Source organism: Centroberyx affinis, unplaced genomic scaffold, assembly GCF_046629955.1.
Source record: "Centroberyx affinis isolate AG114_WGS23_722 - 3 ecotype Tasmania unplaced genomic scaffold, CSIRO-AGI_Caff_v1 ptg001409l_1, whole genome shotgun sequence".
NCBI classification, from domain to species: domain Eukaryota; kingdom Metazoa; phylum Chordata; class Actinopteri; order Beryciformes; family Berycidae; genus Centroberyx; species Centroberyx affinis.
The window spans coordinates 1-20,000 of NW_027279889.1; the positions used below are offsets into that span (position 1 = coordinate 1).

Here is a 20,000-nt window from a genome sequence, read left to right on the forward strand (position 1 = left end):
AACATTAACACTAACTCCAACATAAACTAACTAGCTAACATTAACTAGCTAACATTAACACTAACTCCAACATCAACTAACTAGCTAACATTATCTAGCTAACATTAACGCTAACTCTAACATAAAGTAACTAGCTAACATTAACACTAACTCTAACATAAACTAACTAGCTAACATTAACTAGCTAACATTAACGCTAACTCTAACATAAACTAACTAGCTAACATTAACTAGCTAACATTAACACTAATTCCAAAATAAACTAACTAGCTAACATTAACTAGCTAACATTAACACTAACTCGAACATAAACTAACTAGCTAACGTTAACTAGCTAATATTAACTAGCTAACATTAACGCTAACTCTAACATAAACGAACTAGCTAACATTAACTAGCTAACATTAATGCTAACTAACATAAACGAACTAGCTAACATTAACTAGCTAACATTAACACTAATTCCAACATAAACTAACTAGCTAACATGAACTAGCTAACATGAACACTAACTCGAACATAAACTAACTAGCTAACATTAACTAGCTAACATTAACACTAACTCGAACATAAACTAACTAGCTAACATTAACTAGCTAACATTAACTAGCTAACATTAACACTAACTCTAACATAAACTAACTAGCTAACATTAACTAGCTAACATTAATGCTAACTCTAACATAAACTAACTAGCTAACATTAACTAACTAACATTAACACTAATTCCAACATAAACTAACTAGCTAACATTAACTAGCTAACATTAACACTAACTCGAACATAAACTAACTAGCTAACGTTAACTAGCTAACATTAACTAGCTAACATTAACGCTAACTCTAACATAAACTAACTAGCTAACACTAACTAACTAACATTAACGCTAACTCCAACATAAACTAACTAGCTAACATTAACTAGCTAACATTAACGCTAACTCCAACATAAACTAACTAGCTAACATTATCTAGCTAACATTAACGCTAACTCTAACATAAACTAACTAGCTAACATTAACTAGCTAACATTAACGCTAACTCTAACATAAACTAACTAGCTAATATTAACTAGCTAACATTAACACTAACATAAACTAACTAGCTAACATTAACTAGCTAATATTAACGCTAACTCTAACATAAACTAACTAGCTAACATTAACTAGCTAACATTAACACTAAGTCCAACATAAACTAACTAGCTAACACTACCTAACATTAACATTAGCACTAACATAAACTAACTAGCTAACACTAACACTGACTACCTAACATTAACAAGCAATTAATTTGTCTGCAATACGCTGCAGGTTACTTCGTTGTCTGTGAGTAAAGGCCACAGCAGCTGCACATAGCCATTGCTTATGGAGTTGCCTCCAAAACATTCTAGGTCAAAATGTCTGCAAGACAAAAAATATTAACTTACTGAATAAGATGTTTTCTTCAGATTTGTCTGTAAGACGCTCAAACTGCAGGAGTGATGGGGGAGGAGCTTGGTGAGACATGGCCCCGCCCCTCTGTCTGACAGACAGACGGGGGACAGTGACTCAGTCGCAGGAACTCTAACACTAAGTCTAACTAACATTGACTCTAACTCTAACACTAAGTCTAACTAACATTGACTCTAACTCTAACACTAAGTCTAACTAACATTGACTCTAACTCTAACACTAAGTCTAACCAACATTGACTCTAACTCTAACATTAAGTCTAATACTAACACTAACTGTAACTCCCCACTGTGTTGATGCAGCTGACTGCCATACTTCACTTCAGCACTGAATAATAAATGTGTTAAGGTGATGTACAAGATGTGTCTTACTGTGTGTTGTGTGTGTATTGCAGTGTTGCACTGACATGTAGAAGTGTTATGAGTCTGTCTGCTCAGCAGTAAACAAACCACTGTGGCCTAGTTACACCCCCCCCCCCCCCCCCCCTCCACACACACACACACACACACACACACAAGCCAGATGACAGTTCTAACCCTGTTCTGCAATCATTGCAGGCTACTGATTGAACTCTATGATCACATATCAATAAGCTATTTGATCAGTATGGTGACATATCAATAAGCTATTTGAACAGTATGGTCACATATCAATAAGCTAATTGAACAGTATTATTGATCATATCAATAAGCTAATTGAACAGTATGATTGATTACATCAAAAAGCTGAATGAACAGTATGATCAATAAGGTAGGAAAACAATATAAATATACATCTCTGTAATGTGTTTTAATATTGAATGTAAAGTATTTTAATAGTTTGGAATCATCTGACTGCTCTACATTATATAAGCTGCTGTACCCGCCCCGCTATGTCCACTATGTTCGCTATGCGGGACACCCGACACGGGGCGGCCGGACTCCCAAAACAAACAGCCTCACATGGCGCTGCTCTGCCGGGGGCGGAGGAGAGGGGCGGGGCGGGGCGGGCGGTGCTATAAAAGACTGGAGCAAGCCTAGGACAGGGGTTTGAGACACAGCTGAGACAACAAACAGATAAACAGACAGTCAGGCAGACGGACAGACAGACAGTCAGTCTCCCTCCTCCTGTCCTCCTGACTATATTTGTTCTGATGGACTGCAGTCTTCCAGCTGAACTGGTTTGATCCCAGTAGCAGAATGCCGTGGGACCTGGGCTCCCAGTCCGGTTCCTGGTCCGTTTGGTCCGGCTCCCGGTCCGGCTCCCAGTCGGAGCGGCAGTGCGAGCGGACTTCCTTCGCCTTCTACCGCGCGGTGCGGGATCTGCTCCCGGTCTGGCTGCTGGAGGATATGCGGACCATGGAGGTTTTCCACTGGGAGGACGGCCGGGCGTGCGCGTTCACCCCCTCGGAGGCTCTGCTGTACGCGGTCGTGCACGACCACCAGCAGTACGCACGCTACCTGCTGAACAGGTACTCTGTGAGCGCGCTCGGCGCGCCCGGTCGTAGTTTCTGCTGCTGCCCGGCTTCCGGCGCGCCGCACCTGTCCGTGGCCGTGCGCTACAACCGGATCTCCGTGCTCGGGATGATCGTGGACGCGCTCAAGGACTTCTCCACCGAGAGCGCGCGCCGGAACTACCTGGACAGCCGCGGCGGGTGCGCGCATTCTGCGGACGCGGGAAAAACCGCGGTTCACCTGGCGTGCGACCTCGTGCGCCCGGAGTGTCTGCTGCTGCTGCTCGTGCACGGTGCGTGCCCGTATCTGACGGACCGCACGAGGGAAAGCCCGCTGGACTGTTTACTGCAACGGATGCGGCAGGACTCTTCCAACATGGTGGCCGAGGCGCGCGGGCAGCAGGTGTGTGTGGGATACCTGCTGCTGTTCATGCCCAAACTGCCCAGACTGCCCTTCCTGCAGCAGGAGCCGCAGCTGTGGCAAAGGCTGCTGGGAAACGAAGCGTTCCGCTGGCTGGCCGGCCTCGCGCCGCCGTCCCTGTTCGTCCAGGCCATGCAGACTCTGACCCGGGCCGTCCCGGGACAGCTGGACGCCCTGCCGGACTTCCTGAAACCTCTGGACTTCAGGCTGTCTGAGACCTGGTAGGCCCAAACAGGAGACGATCGGGTTTGGTTGCCGTGGAAACGAGGGACAGAATCCCCACAGAACTACTGTGATTGGCTGTTGTGTGTTGATTGTTGATGATGTCATGTAAATAAAGAGTTGTGTATAAAGTTGTTAAACTGCTGATCAATTCTGCTGACAGTCAACGTCAGGTTAGTGAGGAGACACAGGTTTAGAAATATATATATACACATACTGTATATAGCTACATATATATATACACAGGTAACTCATTGCTGCATATATGCATAAAATATACAATTAGGGCTGCAACTAACGATTATTTTCATTGTCGATTAATCTGTCGATTATTTTCTCGATTAATCGATTAGTTGTTTGGTCTATAAAATGTCAGAAAATGGTGAAAAATGTGGATCAGTGTTTCCCAAAGCCCAAGATGACGTCCTCAAATGTCTTGTTTTGTCCACAACCCAAAGATATTCAGTTTACTGTCATAGAGGAGGAAAGAAACCAGAAAATATTCACATTTAAGAAGCTGGAATAAGAGAATTTTTTCACTTCTTTTTCTTAAAAAATTACTCAAACCGATTAATCGTTTATCAAAATAGTTGGCGATTAATTTAATAGTTGACAACTAATCGATTAATCGTTGCAGCTCTATATACAATATGTATACATACTGTAGATACAGTATATGTTACTGCATATAGTGTATAAATATAACTATACAGTGTGTATACATATGTATATATGTGTATATATATATATATATATATATATATACATGCATATACACATGAATTGATATATTACTATATATACAATAGGCCTACATGAATATACCTGCATGTATTCAGTATATATAAATATATTGATGTGAGGCAGGAAAACTGACTTAATGCTTCTTTAAGGAAGTTGGTAGTGTGTAAAGATCTTTATTAAGGTTTTTATTAAGGAAGAGGAAGAGGAAGTGGACCCCCCCCCAACAACACAGGTAACTTACACACAGCGGCATATTCCTATTGGTCTGCAGCGAAGCATCTTACCAATCAGCTTACAGTAACATGACAGATGATAGAGCTGTACTGGTCAGACCGGAGCCATCCCATTATAACACTGGTGAGACTCCAGTCTGTTTCTATGGCAACAGAGTCAGTGAGATCTGCAGCTCGTCCTAATGAAGCGCTCCTGATAGTTTGGACATGGAAACTGTCCGTATTAAAACTGAAGCGACTTGAACCTAAAGCTTGGAGAAATCTCTTCAGGCGCGCTTGATTTATCTTCAGTGTTTCCCTGTTTGGAGGCTGAAAGTGAAACCAAGCGCTCCTGTTTCCTCCAGGTCACACAGCAGGAGATGAGTTACAGACTACCAGCGTTCACTACAGAGCAGATACACATGTCAATAAAGTTACATTTCAATTGTCCTCAATTTGATTTTTACACTTTTTCACAAAAGAGTTCCAGTAGGTGGGTGTTTCCCCCGCCTGTTGCCGTGGTAACCGTGAGACGGACAGGCAGGTTTAGTCCAATAGATTGTACTGACAGAACCATCAGCGGTACTTCAGTCAGACAAGTAGACAGACAGGTGGGCAACTATATGAGGCAATGGAGACGGGCAACGTTGCCCACAACAGAGGAACTGGCAACTGGAATCAAAGTGGATACCAGGGAACAAAATCATCATGAAAACCATATTGTTGGTCAAAATGTCGTCATCTACGTTGCTTCAACATGTTGCTTCGACATGTTGCTCCTGGTCCAGTTCAGGTCGGTCTGGACTGCAGCAGAACTGAGTTTCTCCTGATCTAACCCACAGCTAGCTAACCTTCAGGCTGTCAACCATCTAAAGCAGTTCCCACATCATCTGAAACTGTTTAACCTTCACCTATTGAATCTATCATTACAAGTTCTTAAAGGTTATTACATGTTATTAAGTGTTATTACGTGTTATTAAAGGTTATTAATGTTATTACATGATAGCTATTTACCTGCCTGTCCAGAGGGAAACATCTGAATGTATGAACTCAAGTTCCACTGCAGTGAAATGTCCCTTCAATATCCAGATTTAGTCTCAGAACCAGACCAGACTAAACCAGACCAGACCAGACTAAACCAGATTGACTGAATTCAAATGATATGAATGTAATTTAGTATTAAAGCAGTTCAAAACAAGATAGAACAGGAAGCAGGAAACATGTGCACGCACACGCACACGCACACGCACGCACGCACACACACACACACACACACACACACACACATACACACACACACACACACACACACACTTCTGTCAAATGAAACCACATTGTGAGTAAAGTGCTTCCTAATAAAATGGATTCAGTCACAGTTCACTTCATCTCCCAGCATCCATCTGGGCTCCTTCTGTGGCGGCCATCTTGTTTGACCCAGAATGCCGTGAGGCTTCAGCTAGCAGCCATATTGGTGCCATCCTCTAACTTTAATGCCAAAGGAAGTTGGGTGTACATCAGGAGGAAGTGATGTCATCAGTGTCTGTTCAGTGTTGGTCCAGCTGTGACATCAGACAGCCCACTTCCTGTTCTGTCTTGTCATTTCAGGAAGAAGGAAGTGATGTCACAGTGACGTCACAATGCCCTACACCTCTAAAAGGTTGTGAGGTGATTCCAGTTCAGACAGCCAACACTAAACAGGCAGGTTTCCGTGGCGACATTTCAGCAGGAAGTTTGGTGACGTCACTAATTAGATGAGCTCCCATTCGTCGTCCAGGTCGTCTCCACTTAGGGAGGCGGCTGAGGGGCGGGGCTTAGTGGGGCTCTGGGGGAGGAGCTTTGTCAGCCGACGAGACAAACCACCAATCTGAGTGACCGCCCATAACTCGTCCTCTGGAGTGACTGGAGAGAGAGAGAGAGAGAGAGAGAGAGAGAGAGACTTAATGGACATGTCAGCTGTTTCAGGGTTTGAACCTGTGAACTTTCAGTTACAGGACAGTCTCACATCGCTCTATCTGTACCACACACACACACACTGGTGACCATCATCTAACCAGTCTGACAAGTTAAAGGATCAGTTCAGTGATTTTGCTCCTCTATATAACTCCTCTCTTCCTCCTGTAGCTGTTGGACCCACAGACAGTATTGTCTCCAGTCAGCTGTCAGTTGCTGCAACAAAGAGTCCAAACTGTTTGTCACAGCAGTCTTCAGTCTGTGAAAACGACACGGAGAGCGACCGACGTATTTCTCTCCGCGGCCCGGAAAGCGGCGGCACCGACCGTTTCCCCCCCGGCGGATCGTCTTCTACCGAACTCTACCGTTTACGATCCGACCCGACCGTCCGGAACCAGATCGCTCCGCCAGGAACCGCCTTTCACCCCACAGCGCTCTGTGCTGCGGCAGAGAAAAATAGTTCTGTGATTTCCTGATTAGTGAAAGTTGCGTAACGGAGGAACTGAGTCTGTTTCCTCTCTGCTGTGGAGACACAAACGGCTTTTCTGGAATATTCTGACAAACAGTTTGGACTCATTGTTGCAGCAAGAGGCAGCGGAGCTTCAACTGACAGCTGACTGGAGACAAAACTGTCTGTGGGTCCAACAGCTACAGGAGGAAGAGAGGAGATATATAGAGGAACATAATCGATGAACTGATCCTTTAACCGGTTAGCTGCCACACCATCTAACGGTTAACCAGTCTGACCAGTTGACTCACCAGTTAACCAGTTGGCACTCCCAGGTATTTTCTTCCAGTAGTCTCCCGCTGGGTTTCTGTCAGCGACGCCGTACCGCCGAGCCACGTCTCCATTCAGACAGCGAACCCAAACTGTCCGACTGCTGAGGACCAGCTGACTGACCGCCAGGCCTGCACACACACACACACACACACACACACACACACACAGGTTTATATATTATTATACATTATACATTCACATTAAGCAGCATAGACTAGACATCTGACAGACAGTAGACAGACAGTAGAGAGCAGGTACAGACAGACAGACAGACAGGTACAGACAGACAGACAGACAGAGCAGGTACAGACAGACAGGTGCAGACAGACAGACAGGTCCTCACCTGGCACCAGCTCCCAGTCTGTACCGACTGGCATCTCGTCGCTCAGTCCGGTCCGGACGAACACGCTCCCTCTGTTGTCGATCGCCCAGAGCATCCGGTCATTAGGACTGGTGTGAATACTGAGCAGCTGCACACCGACAGGCTGGAGAGACAGACAGGTGGAGAGAGAGAGAGGGACAGGTTGAGAGACGGACAGAGAGAGAGAGGCAGACAGACGGAGAGAGACAGGTAGGAGAGACAGACAGAGAGAGAGAGAGAGAGAGAGAGAGAGAGACAGAGAGACAGAGTGAGAGAGATACAGACAGAGAGACAGACAGAGAGAGAGATACAGACAGAGAGACAGACAGAGAGAGAGGGGCAGACAGAGAGACAGACAGCATGAACATAAAGCATTCCCTGTTCCACTAAATGTTGATTTCAGCCACTTTAACTCTGATGGTTGAATAAGAGAATATTGCCAAAAACCAAAGACCATCCAGTCAGGTTGATCAGAGGTCAGAGGTCAGAGGAGCACCACCTGTCTGATGAACAACAAGCTAACAGTTAACAACATGAGTCCATGGATTCTTCCTGCTTGGTGTCACATTTAGCTCCTTAGAACCAACTGAGCTTCATCTGAACAAAGAACCTGAACCTTCCTGAACGGTCCGTCTCTTCATGGCCGAAGACTTTCTTCCAGTAGGAAAACGCAGTGATCTCAAGACTTTAGATCAGTCCAGATCTGTTGTGATCAGGATCTGCAGCATGGACCATGGGGGTTGTAGTTTATTAGGACTCCACAGTCCTAAAGAACTACGACTTCAACGCTCAAGTTGGCAACAACTGTGAAACCTGGAGATGTTTGATGAGGAGGAACAGCCTCCTGATCTGAACCTGAGCAGTGTGTTGTTGGTCTTCTGTGACCAAGTTCTGGCTCCTCCACACTGAGAGGAGCCAGTTGAGGTTCAAGCTCCTGGTAAAGATGCCCCCCCCCCTCCCTCCCCCTCCCTCCTCCCTTTGGCGGTGTACTGACCCGACTGGGAGGAGACCCAGGACACACTGGAGGAACTACACTCCCAGCATGCCTGGGAGGAGGAGCTGCAGCTAGCTAGAAAACAGATGGATGGATGGGTGGGTGTGTGTGTGGGTGTGTGTGTGTGTGTGTGTGTGTGTGTGTGTGTGTGTTACCTGTACAGGTGGTTCGATATAGATCCAGGCCGGCAGCATCATACTGGGGTTCAGCGGTTGGGTTCCAACCCGGAAGTAGACGATGCCGCGACCGTCCACCGCCCAGACGTTCTGACTGCCACAACACACACTGACCAGCCGCACTGCACCTATACACACACACACACACACACACACACACACACACACACACACACACACACACACACACACACACACACACACACACACACACAGGATTCAGTATGCAGGATACACACATCATTATCTTAATTTTATTATCAACAGTGGAAGCCAATCGACAACATCTTTTGTAAAAAGTAAGACCATCAGGCCCTGAGATTTACCTGAGGTCTACATGATGTTCACCTGGTCTACATGAGGTTCACCTGGTCTACATGATGTCCACCTGGTCTACATGATGTTCACCTGGTCTACCTGATGTTCACCTGGTCTACATGAGGTTCACCTGGTCTACATGATGTCCACCTGGTCTACACGATGTTCACCTGGTCTACCTGAAGCTCACTTGGTCTACATGATGTTCACCTGGTCTACATGAAGTTCACCTGGTCTACATGAGGTTCACCTGGTCTACCTGAAGTTCACTTGGTCTACATGATGTTCACCTGGTCTACCTTAACTTCACCTGGTCTACCTGAACTTCACCTGGTCTACCTGAACTTCACCTGGTCTACCTGAACTTCACCTGGTCTACATGATGTTCACTTGGTCTACATTTAGCTCGTCCCAGTTGACCACAGCTGCATGCTGGGAAGCAGAGAGCTGGAACATGACCAGATTCCAGGTCGGTGTGTTTTTGGCAACACAGTCTCACATTTCAAAGCTGACTGACCGGTTTATTAATAACCTGCCAGCTGACCTTTGACCTGTGAGTGACAGCCTGACCAACATGCTGTTGATGTAGAAACATATAGGCTTGCAGAAATATGAAACATACAACAGTATTTGTATCAATTTGTATTTCAAAGGTACAAATGGAAATCCATCCATCAGTATTTCCAGTCTAACCACTTTTATAGTTTTTGAGGTTTTATAGTTTATCACCGATAATATATTACTAGTAATGTAACATTTAACATTGATGATGTAACGGTAACACATATGTTCTTAAAGCAGAACGACCACTTCATGTTATCAGAAGGCAAAAGTGACATCACCAGTATTTCCAGTGTATAAACAGTCTGAATACATTTCCTCCCTGTTCCTTTTACCAGCTGCTTACACCTATTGACTTTAAATATATCCAATTAACAAGTAAAATATGCTCAGTTATTTAACTGGGGAAACACTGGCTACATAACCATAGTGTATATTTTAACTGGGATAACCGTACAACATTAACATCTGACTAACTGGGACAACTGTCTAACTGGTTAACTGGGACAACTGGTAACTGGGACAACTGTCTAACTGGTTAACTGGGACAACTGGTAACTGGGACAACTGTCTAACTGGTTAACTGTCTGTCTAACTGGGACAACTGTCTAACTGGTTAACTGGGACAACAGGTAACTGGGACAAGTGTCCAACTTGTTAACTGTCTGTCTAACTGGGACAACTGTCTAACTGGTTAACTGGGACAACAGGTAACTGGGACAAGTGTCCAACTTGTTAACTGTCTGTCTAACTGGGACAACTGTCTAGCTGGTTAACTGGGACAACTGGTAACTGGGACAAGTGTCCAACTTGTTAACTGTCTAACTGGTTCACTGTCTGTCTAACTGGGACAACTGTCTAACTGTCTCACTGGTTAACTGGGACAACTGTCTAACTGGTTAACTGGGATATGAGCCTGTCTGTGGAATGCTATCTGCATGTGAAAACTCTTGATACGACAACAACCTCACTGATACGTTTACAAGGCTGAGTGATGGTAGAGACAGACAGACAGGCAGGCAGACAGACAGGCAGTCATGTGGTGACTGATAGTGAGAAGGGCAGAGGGACTAAAAACAGCCCCCCCCCCCGCCCCATCAGGTTACAGTGTGACGCACGTATGCAAGTCCTTACTGCTACAAACACACACACACACACACACACACACACACACACACACACACACACACACACACACACACTTCCCGTCTTGAACTTTGACATCTTGCTTCAATCTAGAAGTCAGTTACAAACTTGTTATGCAAGTCCCACCTGTCAATCTGAAAAATAAACACAGCTGTGTGTGTGTGTGTGTGTGTGTGTGTGTGGTGGGGGGCAATGTCTCGTCTCATGTGTCAGATGACCCAACTACCCCCCCACCCCACACACACACACACACACACACACACACAGTGCTGAGCTGACTGTCTTCAGCAGATTGGAGAAGCTGTCATCTGGAAAAATGGGTACATTCTGTTCATTCAAATGTTTGTCATGTTTGGTCGATCTTTTTGTTTTCCTCGAACTTTTTGTATGATTATTTATCTGCCGTTGGGTGCAGAATATTCCTGTATTCCTGTAGTTTTGACGAGAAGAACTGTAGCTGTCAGTGGATACCTTGGTCGAGTTGATAAACCAATCAGAAGCTGAGTTATTGAGTGGTGAAGTTGGACGCATCGCTGTTCCTTAACTGAAATACATGGGGATTGACTAAATTCTCATGTCTTTGACCATCAAAGTCTGTGCTGATTGTCTGTAGATCTACAGCAGAGTTGTGCAGTTACATTCAGAACATAAATAATGTGTTTAATAATATAAGAAGAACAAGAAGAACAAGAAGAAGAAGAAGAAGACGAAGAAGACAAAGAAGACGAAGAAGAAGAACAAGAAGAACAAGAACAAGAAGTAGACGAAGAAGACAAAGAAGAACAAGAAGAAGAACAAGAAGAAGAAGAACAAGAAGACGAAGAAGAAGAAGAAGAAGAAGAACAAGAAGAAGATGAAGAAGAAGAAAAAGAAGAAGAAGAAGAAGAATATGTAGATTCTTCAGTCTGCTCTTATTAGTTATAAATCTAAAAAGGTGTTTGCCTCCCAAACCTTTTCATATGAAGGAATCCCAAACTCCACAGGCTCCACTTGTGAAAATATGATTTAGTAGATAATTGTATAATTCTAAATAAAAGTGAAACGTGTTATCACAATATTCTCATTCATTCTGTCATTGTGCTGACAGAACGGAAACAACATTTTTTTGCTTGGAATCCCTGGATCCTCCGAGTCTGAGATATTGCATCATCATCATCATCATCATCATCACCATCACCATCACCATCACCATCATCATTATTTAACAGTTTCATAATGTCATCAGTTCTGTTAAAGGGTAACTTCGGTATTTTTCAACCCTATTTTCCCAACTGCGGGTGTCTAAGTAACTAATGGCGACAACAATTTTTGAAATTGGTCCAGTATTGAGCGAGATCGCTTCAGCCGGCAGCCGCGAAAGAGAGAGGAGTGCCGGGGGGAGTTTGTTGTGTTGGAGTACAGAAATCGTAGCTCAGTGTTATCTAAAATATTTTCTAAGTCATGGCTGAATATTTAGCTGATTTCGACAACGTGGAAGAGGGCTTTGAATTCGATGGCCGCCCGTATTTATTTGAGCCAGAGTATACGGATGAAGAGCTGAAGGCAGAACGGCTCTGGCTAAAGGTAAGGAAGTACGTTTCATTTCTGTATCGGGTCCTTTCCATAATGTTGTCAGACACTTATAATAACAATCTGAGCCGGTCAGTGGCAAAAACAAAACAAGCACTTTTAGTGGACGTACACTGACGGTTCATTTGCCCGTCGGATCACACTGCAGCCCGTTTGGCGGCTGCCGGCTGAAGCGATCTCGCTCAATACTGGACCAATTTCAAAAATTGTTGTCCCCATTAGTTACTTAGACACCCGCAGTTGGGAAAATAGGGTCCAGGTTGAAAAATACCGAAGTTACCCTTTAAGGTTGGCCTTATCTTGTGCTTATCCTTTAAATGATTTAATACAAAATATTTCTTCAATTGAATTTTAGAGCAGCGATTCTCCTAATTTAGTCCACATTAGAGCCACGGACCCCCATGATGAGATTTTGTCTCTCAGACCCAAATCTGAGAATATTTTATTGTCAGATTTGATTTTGTCCAGAACTCCATGACTGTCTGTATTGCAGGTAGAGAGATAACAGATCAGAACAGTCATTCTTCTACATTCTCTAATTGTGTTAACTTCTTGTAAATTAAGTTTAACACTTTATCAATTTGCTGGTGACCCCCGGGAACCCCCTCAAGGACCCCTGTTGGTCCCCGGATCCCACGCTGAGAACCACTGCTGTAGAGTACAAAACTGTTCGAGTGTGTTAGAAAACACTAAATTGGACTCTCACGACCCGGCGAGCTGTGTACTGGTGACCTAGCCCCCCCCCCCCCCGACCCCCCCGACCCCCCCCACCCCCACAGCATCCTACCCAGCTGACTGAGGTCGAGCGGCGTCCAGCTCAGGCCGGCGGGACAGGAAGTGGACAGCGTGCGGATGTGAACTCGCCCGTGAGAATCCAAACCCCACAGAGCGTCCTGACAGGCGGAGAGCTGACTGAGCTCCACCTGACGACCAACACACAGTAGAACACAGGAAACTATCAATAGAGACAGTAGAACACAGGAGAATCTCATAGAATATCATTAGAGTCAGTAGAGGAGAGTAAAATTATAAACAGAGAGTAGATTAAAGTAAAATATTACAGAATGAAGGAGAGAGAAATGGAGGTGATAGCTACACCCTCTCTCTCTCTCTCTCTCCCTCTGTCTCCTTCTCTGTCTCCCTCCTTCTCTCTCTGTCTCCCTCTCTCTCTCTCTCTGTAAATTATAAACAGAGTAGATTAAAGTAAAATATTACAGAATGAAGGAGAGAGAAATGGAGGTGATAGCTACACCCTCTTTCTCTCTCTCTCTCCCTCTGTCTCCTTCTCTGTCTCCCTCTCTCTCTCTCTGTAAATTATAAACAGAGTAGATTAAAGTAAAATATTACAGAATGAAGGAGAGAAATGGAGGTAATAGGTACACCCTCTCTCTCTCTGTGTCTCTCTCCCCCTCTCTCTCTCTTTGTCTCTCTCTTTGTCTCTCTCTCTCTCTCTCTCTCTGTGTATATTTATGTCTCTCTACCTCGGGTGGCAGAGGGACTGAAGAAGGACGAAGTTCTCCATCTTGGTCCCAAACACAGAACAGATCCTTCCTGCTCTGAGCCAACCACAGGAACGTACCTGACACACACACACACACACACACACACACACACACACACACACACACACACACACACACACACACACACACACACACACACACACACACACACACACACACAGAAAGGTTATTGGTATGTCTAGAGAAAGAGTGTGTGTGTGTTTAGTGTGTTTGGTGTGTGTGTGTGTGTGTGTGTGTGTGTGTGTGTGTCTTACCTTCTCTGTGAGGAACAGGTGAGGAAGTGATGAAGGTCCATCTGGTGGCTGAGACGGTTCCTCTGGGAACAACGTTCTGCCAGAACGTTCCTGATGGAACCAAACAAAAACAACAGATCAGAAACTAAAAACAGAAACTAAACAACAGTTCAAAAAATAATCTGTTCTACTTAGCATTTCTATTCTATTCTTTGCTAAATTTGACTCCGCTTTAGTTTTCTATTCTTCATTCCCCGACCCGATGACCCCAGGTTACATCACTGCTGATCTGTCCAAGAGCATCAGAAGGTGTCATGTATCACCGCTATTCTAGTCTACTCTGCTTTTTTTCTACTGTATTCTACTGTGCTGTACTGACCCACGAGGCTGCCCTTGGCGAGGTGCAGGTGGTTTCGTCCCGAGGCTACCCAGACTCCTCTGCTGCTGGCGCTGACCAGGCTGGGCTGGCACTGCGAGTACTGGGACAGGAACGCCACCACGCGCTCCACCGGAGCCCTGGTTACCGTGGCAACGCTCTGCGTCGCCTGCAGCAGCGTCTGGAACAGAGAGCCTTGGTCGAACACCACGTAGTCCGAAATACTGATCTGCAGACAGACAGGTGGAGAGACAGACAGGCTGTTAAACTGATCTGCAGACAGACAGGTGGAGAGACAGACAGGCTGTTAAATTGATCTGCAGACAGACAGGTGGAGAGACAGACAGGCTGTTAAACTGATCTGCAGACAGACAGGTGGAGAGACAGACAAGCTGTTGAAGTGATGAAATGTTGAACACAATCAAACTAGGAAAATAAGAACCAGAATTATCCTTTAAACAAAACACACACACACACACACACACACACACACACACACACACACACACACACAAGTTCAAGTTTGTGTCTTTCTCCAGCTCTTCATCACAGTCTAGATCTAACTGATCAACAATCAGCCATAGAACAGAATGATACAGAACTAACATCAGGAGCAAGGCACACAGAAACAGATTATAACAAGACATAACAGCCTACCTCTTCTACACACACACTCACACACACACACACACACACACACACACTCCAACACACACACACCCACCTGCCACCAGTGGTCGTCGGCCCCCTGTGGTCTGGACGGACAGATGCCGGTTCGAAACCAGAGGCTGCCGCTGGCGTCCAGCGCCCAGGCGGTGCCGCCGTCTCCCAGGGCAACGCACATCAGCTCCAGACCTTGGGCCTCGCTGCCCACACACACACACACACACACACACACACACACACACAAATATGACATTATCCATATTTCAGTAGCTCATCTCTCCTCACAGCAGCTGCTCACTGTTAGCTTAAGGCTAACTGCACCCGCTGGTTTCAGTGAGGAATGCTAACCATGCTAATGATGCTAACAAGCTGGTAGTACTGTCAACAAGAAAATAACAGTTAAACCTGATCTAGTCATATTTTATATTACCAGTATTGACTAGTAGTACAACTAGTACTACCTGACTGTAGTACTTCCAACTGTCTGTGTATTTAAGTTAAATGCAGTAGTGTTAAGTAGTAGTATCGCAGTAGTACCTGACTTTGTCGTACTTCCAGCTCTCTCCCTCGCAGCAGAAGCTGCTCAGTCCTTCTCGGTAGAAGAGCGCTTTGTGTTCGCTGAGCGCCCAGACCACGCCCCCCCCCACACACACCTGACTGAACACACACGGGCTGTCCACCTTCACCGAGCGGGCGCACGGCCGATCCACGCTCAGACCTGATGGACGGAGAGAGAGAGACACTGAAGAAATATACTGTAAGCTCTTATTACTTCAACGTCACCTATCTAATCTTAAATTCCAGGTTAAAATAAAGGATTTACAAATTAAATCTGACAATCCAGGTATAAAACATCTAACCAACTGCCAACTGTCAGGTCAAGTCAACTTTGTTTATAGAGCGCTTTAACAGAAAAACTAGTTTGTTCCAAAGTGCTTTACAGTGCTGTACAGAACAGAAACCATTACACACACACACACACACACACACACACACACACACATGAAACAGGTACAGTAAAATGGCAAAACAACAATTCAGACATATTTAAAAGCCAAAGAGAAAGAGCCGATCTGATGTTAAAAGGAAAGGTTCGATCGGCCTCAGACTTTGATTCAGCAGGTGGGGCAGGCAGCAGAGCCTGGCCAGTGGATCCAGATCTAGATCTAGTGAATACAGAATTTCATAGATGTTATCACATGCAAGACCATGTAAGGCTTTTATTAACAAACAGTAAGATTTTGAATTCAGTTGTACAGCTGACAGGACGCGTCTATCGGTACGTAAGCGTATACCAGTACTACCAATACTAACAGTACTGCCATGACTACCAGTATACCAGTACTACCAGTACTACCAATACTCCCGGTATTAACGGTACTCCTACTACTCCCAGTACTCCCAGTACTAGCAGAACTCCCAGTATTCCCAGTACTCCTAGTACTACCAATACTCCCAGTACTCCCAGTACTCTGCCCCCGCCCAGTCCAGCTCAGCAGAGCTTCTTCCTCCCCGAAGCGGAGAAAACTGAATTCAAATAAAATCAGCTGTCAGAAAATGTGATAATGATCTTGATTTATTTTGATTTGTTCTTATATGTGCTGCTATGCTGTGACAGCTTTACTGTTTATATGAAGGATCATAAATAAACGGTAAACGGTATAAACCGTATGAACAGAATAAACACTGAAGGCGGAAAACCTTTTTCTATATGATAAGTGTAAATTATTCTGCTGACACCAGCTGGTTTTATAATAGTTTATAATAATAATAATAGATTTTATAGATTTACTGTTTGATCGAACTGACAGATGGCACTGAAGCTGGATTTGTTTTATTCTGTACAAAGTTTCACAGACACACACACACACACACACACACACACACACACACAGTCTCCTTATACTACCAGAATGTGGGTAATATTATAATGATGTAATGATAATATAATGGTCTAATGATCTAATATTATAATGATATAATGATCCAATATTATAATGTTATATTAATTTAATGCTATGATAATACAATGATATCATATTCTAATAGGTTAGAAGGGTTTTACTATATGTATATAACACTAGGTTAATTATATGTATATAAAACACTAGTTTCAACTACATGTATATAGGTTGTAACTAAAGATGATTCATATTTATTAACTAATGTTGTTAACCTAATGTTAAACTATATACATACAATTAACCTATATACATGTAGTTGAAACTAGTGTTTTATATACATATAATTAACCTAGTGTTATATACATATAGTAAAACCCTTCTAACCTATTAGAATATGATATCATTGTATTATCATAGCATTAAATTAATATAACATTATAATATTAGATCATTATATCATTATATGATTATTATATCCCACAGCGCCTCCTGCAGTCGACAGGCAGATGAATGAGATGAATGGATGATGTTAGTGGACTGAAACACCATGAGGACCCCTGCTGGTCAGACACATACATTACAGCTGCAGACACAGACACACACACACACACACGCACACACACACACACACACACACACACACACACGCACACACACCTGTCTGCAGGTACAGGTCTCCGTTGGTCCTGATGATCCAGGCGCTGTCGTCACTCAGAGCCACAAAGGCGGTTTGTTCCACAGCTTTGTACCAGTGGCGTTTTCCTTTCATGGAGACTTTAGCGCAGGCGAAGGCCGTCATGCTCTTCTGCTCCACCTTCCACAGCAGACTCCCTACAGACAGTCAGTCAGTCAGTCAGTCAGTCAGCATCCACCTCCACAACTACAGCCACCTGTCTGTTTTACTGCCTGTCCCCCCCACTGCTCCATGCACAGTAACAGTGTTTATACTACACAGTATTATACAAGTCATCTGGATGTGTGTAACAGTGAGATGAACCATGAGAAACCACTAGCAAGTCATCTCAACAAGGAAATGTTTAGAAAGTGACACGATTGACCAAAGGTTACATTTCTATACTATTAATGGGAGGTAAGGCAGGAGAAATGATTACTTTTTTTTAATTGGATGAAGAGTGTGTTGGTATGGGAGGCTGACCTGAGGGGGAGAGCGCCACCTGGTGGACGTTGTCTTCAAACCGCTGCCAGTTCAGACCGGTTTCAGGCAGCGTGCTGCAGAACAGCCCTCCTTTAAAGTCCAGACACCAAACATGCCTGCAAAGTACATTTCCCTTTAATATACATTTAATTACAGATGTTATAATCTGTCAGTGAATAATTACAGATGTTATAATCTGTCAGTGATATAATCCTTTTACATGTGTGACCTGGTGGATCAGATATTGAGTCTTTTACACCGGTGATTCCACTCTAACTGACTCTGATCCTCAGTCTCTCTCTGATGTCTTTTCTCTAAAACAGTCTGCAGTGTAGCTTCACTCACAGCAGTGGTTCTCAATCAGGTCCACCAGGACTCTGGGCCAGAGGACCTGATTGAGAACCACAGACTTATAGAACAGACAGTCCTCCCTGTCAATCACCTGTCAGTCACCTACAGACCTACCTGTCAGTCACCTGTCAGTCACCTGTCAGTCACCTGTCAGTCACCTACAGACCTACCTGTCAGTCACCTGTCACTCACCTGTCAGTCACCTGCAGGCTCAGGATGCCACATCCGGGTCCCGAGTAGCCCATCCAGCTTTCTGCCAGCTGGGAGAGGAAGGTGCAGACACGTTTTAATTCAAGTGATTCATTTTCTTGAACACTGTTTATTTAAAACTGTTAACACACTCACCTGGTCAGCTTTGTTTCTGTCTTTGTCCTGTCTGTCCTCGTCTGTCCGTCTGTCTAACTTCCTGTCTGTCTGGATGGACAGACAGCTCAGGCCGTCCCCCACGCTGCCACTAGAAGGCGCTGTGTGGCAGTAGATGTCCTCCTCTTCATCACTGTCACTGCGCTGTCTGCCCAGACTGGACATGGTGGAGTAGAACATCTGGTCAGCCAGGCCACTAGGGGGCAGCAGGTCTTCGTCCTGGAAACCAGGAGGAAACTCCTTTAGGAAAAATCCACTCCCCTTTCCTGAAAACCTCAGTAGCAACAACTTGTGGTGTGTAGCTAACTTAAGTATTTACTTCACCTGAGTATTTACCAAACTGTAGTCTATACTAGAGCCCTGCATTGGGATTGGGATCCCGCGGGTCCCGCGGGACCCAACGCAAATCTCGCAGGAGTGGGTGGTTTTAACGTTGCTGTGGGCGGGATTTAACCAGAAGGATGAAGGATGGAGATGGAGTCAATAAATGCAGTTGAAGAGAAAATCAAAGCAGGTCATTACAATACCAAAGCAAAGCAAGTCTGACATTTGGACAAATTTTTCAGTTGTCAGTTGTCACTAGAATGTAATTTCGCTACGTTATTACCGACAGGTGGGACTAGAGGACTGCATTGGGATTGGAATCCCGCGGGTCCCGCGGGTCCCGCAGGATCCGACGCAAATCTCGCGGGAGCGGGCAGTTTTAACTTTGCTGTGGGCGGGAGCGGGCAGTCAATAACACACACATTGCGGGAGCGGGCGGTAATGGTCAGAAATCCAGCGGGAACGGGCGGGAACGGGATTAAAAAAACAGTCCCGTGCAGGGCTCTAGTCTATCCTGTACTTCACCTGAGTATATACCTAACTATAGTCTACACTTCACCTAAGTATATACTTAACTTTAGTCGATACTTCACCTAAGAACATACCTAACTTCAGTCTATACTTCACCTGAGTATATACCTAACTTAAGTCTGTACTTCACCTGAGTATATACCTAACTTTAGTCTATACTTCACCTGAGTATATACCTAACTTTAGTCTATACTTCACCTAAGAACATACCCTAAACTAACCTTAGTGTGCAC

The 20,000-nt window shown here is 44.6% G+C and overlaps 2 protein-coding genes across 2 annotated transcripts in view; one reads left to right on the top strand and one right to left on the bottom strand.

Annotated features, from left to right (window-relative positions):
• The first annotated feature begins 2,513 nt into the window (after positions 1-2,513).
• ankrd9 (ankyrin repeat domain 9) lies at positions 2,514-3,641 on the top strand. The gene has a single exon (XM_071526408.1). It carries the CDS (start codon positions 2,632-2,634, stop codon positions 3,529-3,531), a length of 900 nt encoding a protein of 299 aa, XP_071382509.1. The 5' UTR covers positions 2,514-2,631; the 3' UTR covers positions 3,532-3,641.
• Positions 3,642-4,496: 855 nt separating this feature from the next.
• Positions 4,497-20,000, bottom strand: part of tecpr2 (tectonin beta-propeller repeat containing 2) — a 32,896-nt gene continuing 17,392 nt past the window's right edge. Inside the window, exons 14-27 of the mRNA XM_071526398.1 lie at positions 18,895-19,131; positions 18,742-18,809; positions 18,199-18,314; positions 17,700-17,873; positions 15,676-15,856; positions 15,197-15,338; positions 14,476-14,701; positions 14,118-14,207; positions 13,822-13,919; positions 13,128-13,263; positions 8,726-8,874; positions 7,559-7,700; positions 7,194-7,343; positions 4,497-6,383 (exon numbers count right to left, since the gene is read on the bottom strand). Of these exons, the coding sequence (XP_071382499.1) occupies positions 6,232-6,383; positions 7,194-7,343; positions 7,559-7,700; positions 8,726-8,874; positions 13,128-13,263; positions 13,822-13,919; positions 14,118-14,207; positions 14,476-14,701; positions 15,197-15,338; positions 15,676-15,856; positions 17,700-17,873; positions 18,199-18,314; positions 18,742-18,809; positions 18,895-19,131 (2,061 nt within the window). The 3' untranslated portion in view covers positions 4,497-6,231. The remainder of the gene's footprint in view (positions 6,384-7,193; positions 7,344-7,558; positions 7,701-8,725; positions 8,875-13,127; positions 13,264-13,821; positions 13,920-14,117; positions 14,208-14,475; positions 14,702-15,196; positions 15,339-15,675; positions 15,857-17,699; positions 17,874-18,198; positions 18,315-18,741; positions 18,810-18,894; positions 19,132-20,000) is intronic.

What these genes read in the sequence shown, in the direction of transcription:
- ankrd9 (XM_071526408.1), top strand. Translation starts at nt 2,632, where the DNA reads ATGCCGTGGGACCTGGGCTCCCAGTCCGGTTCCTGGTCCGTTTGGTCC.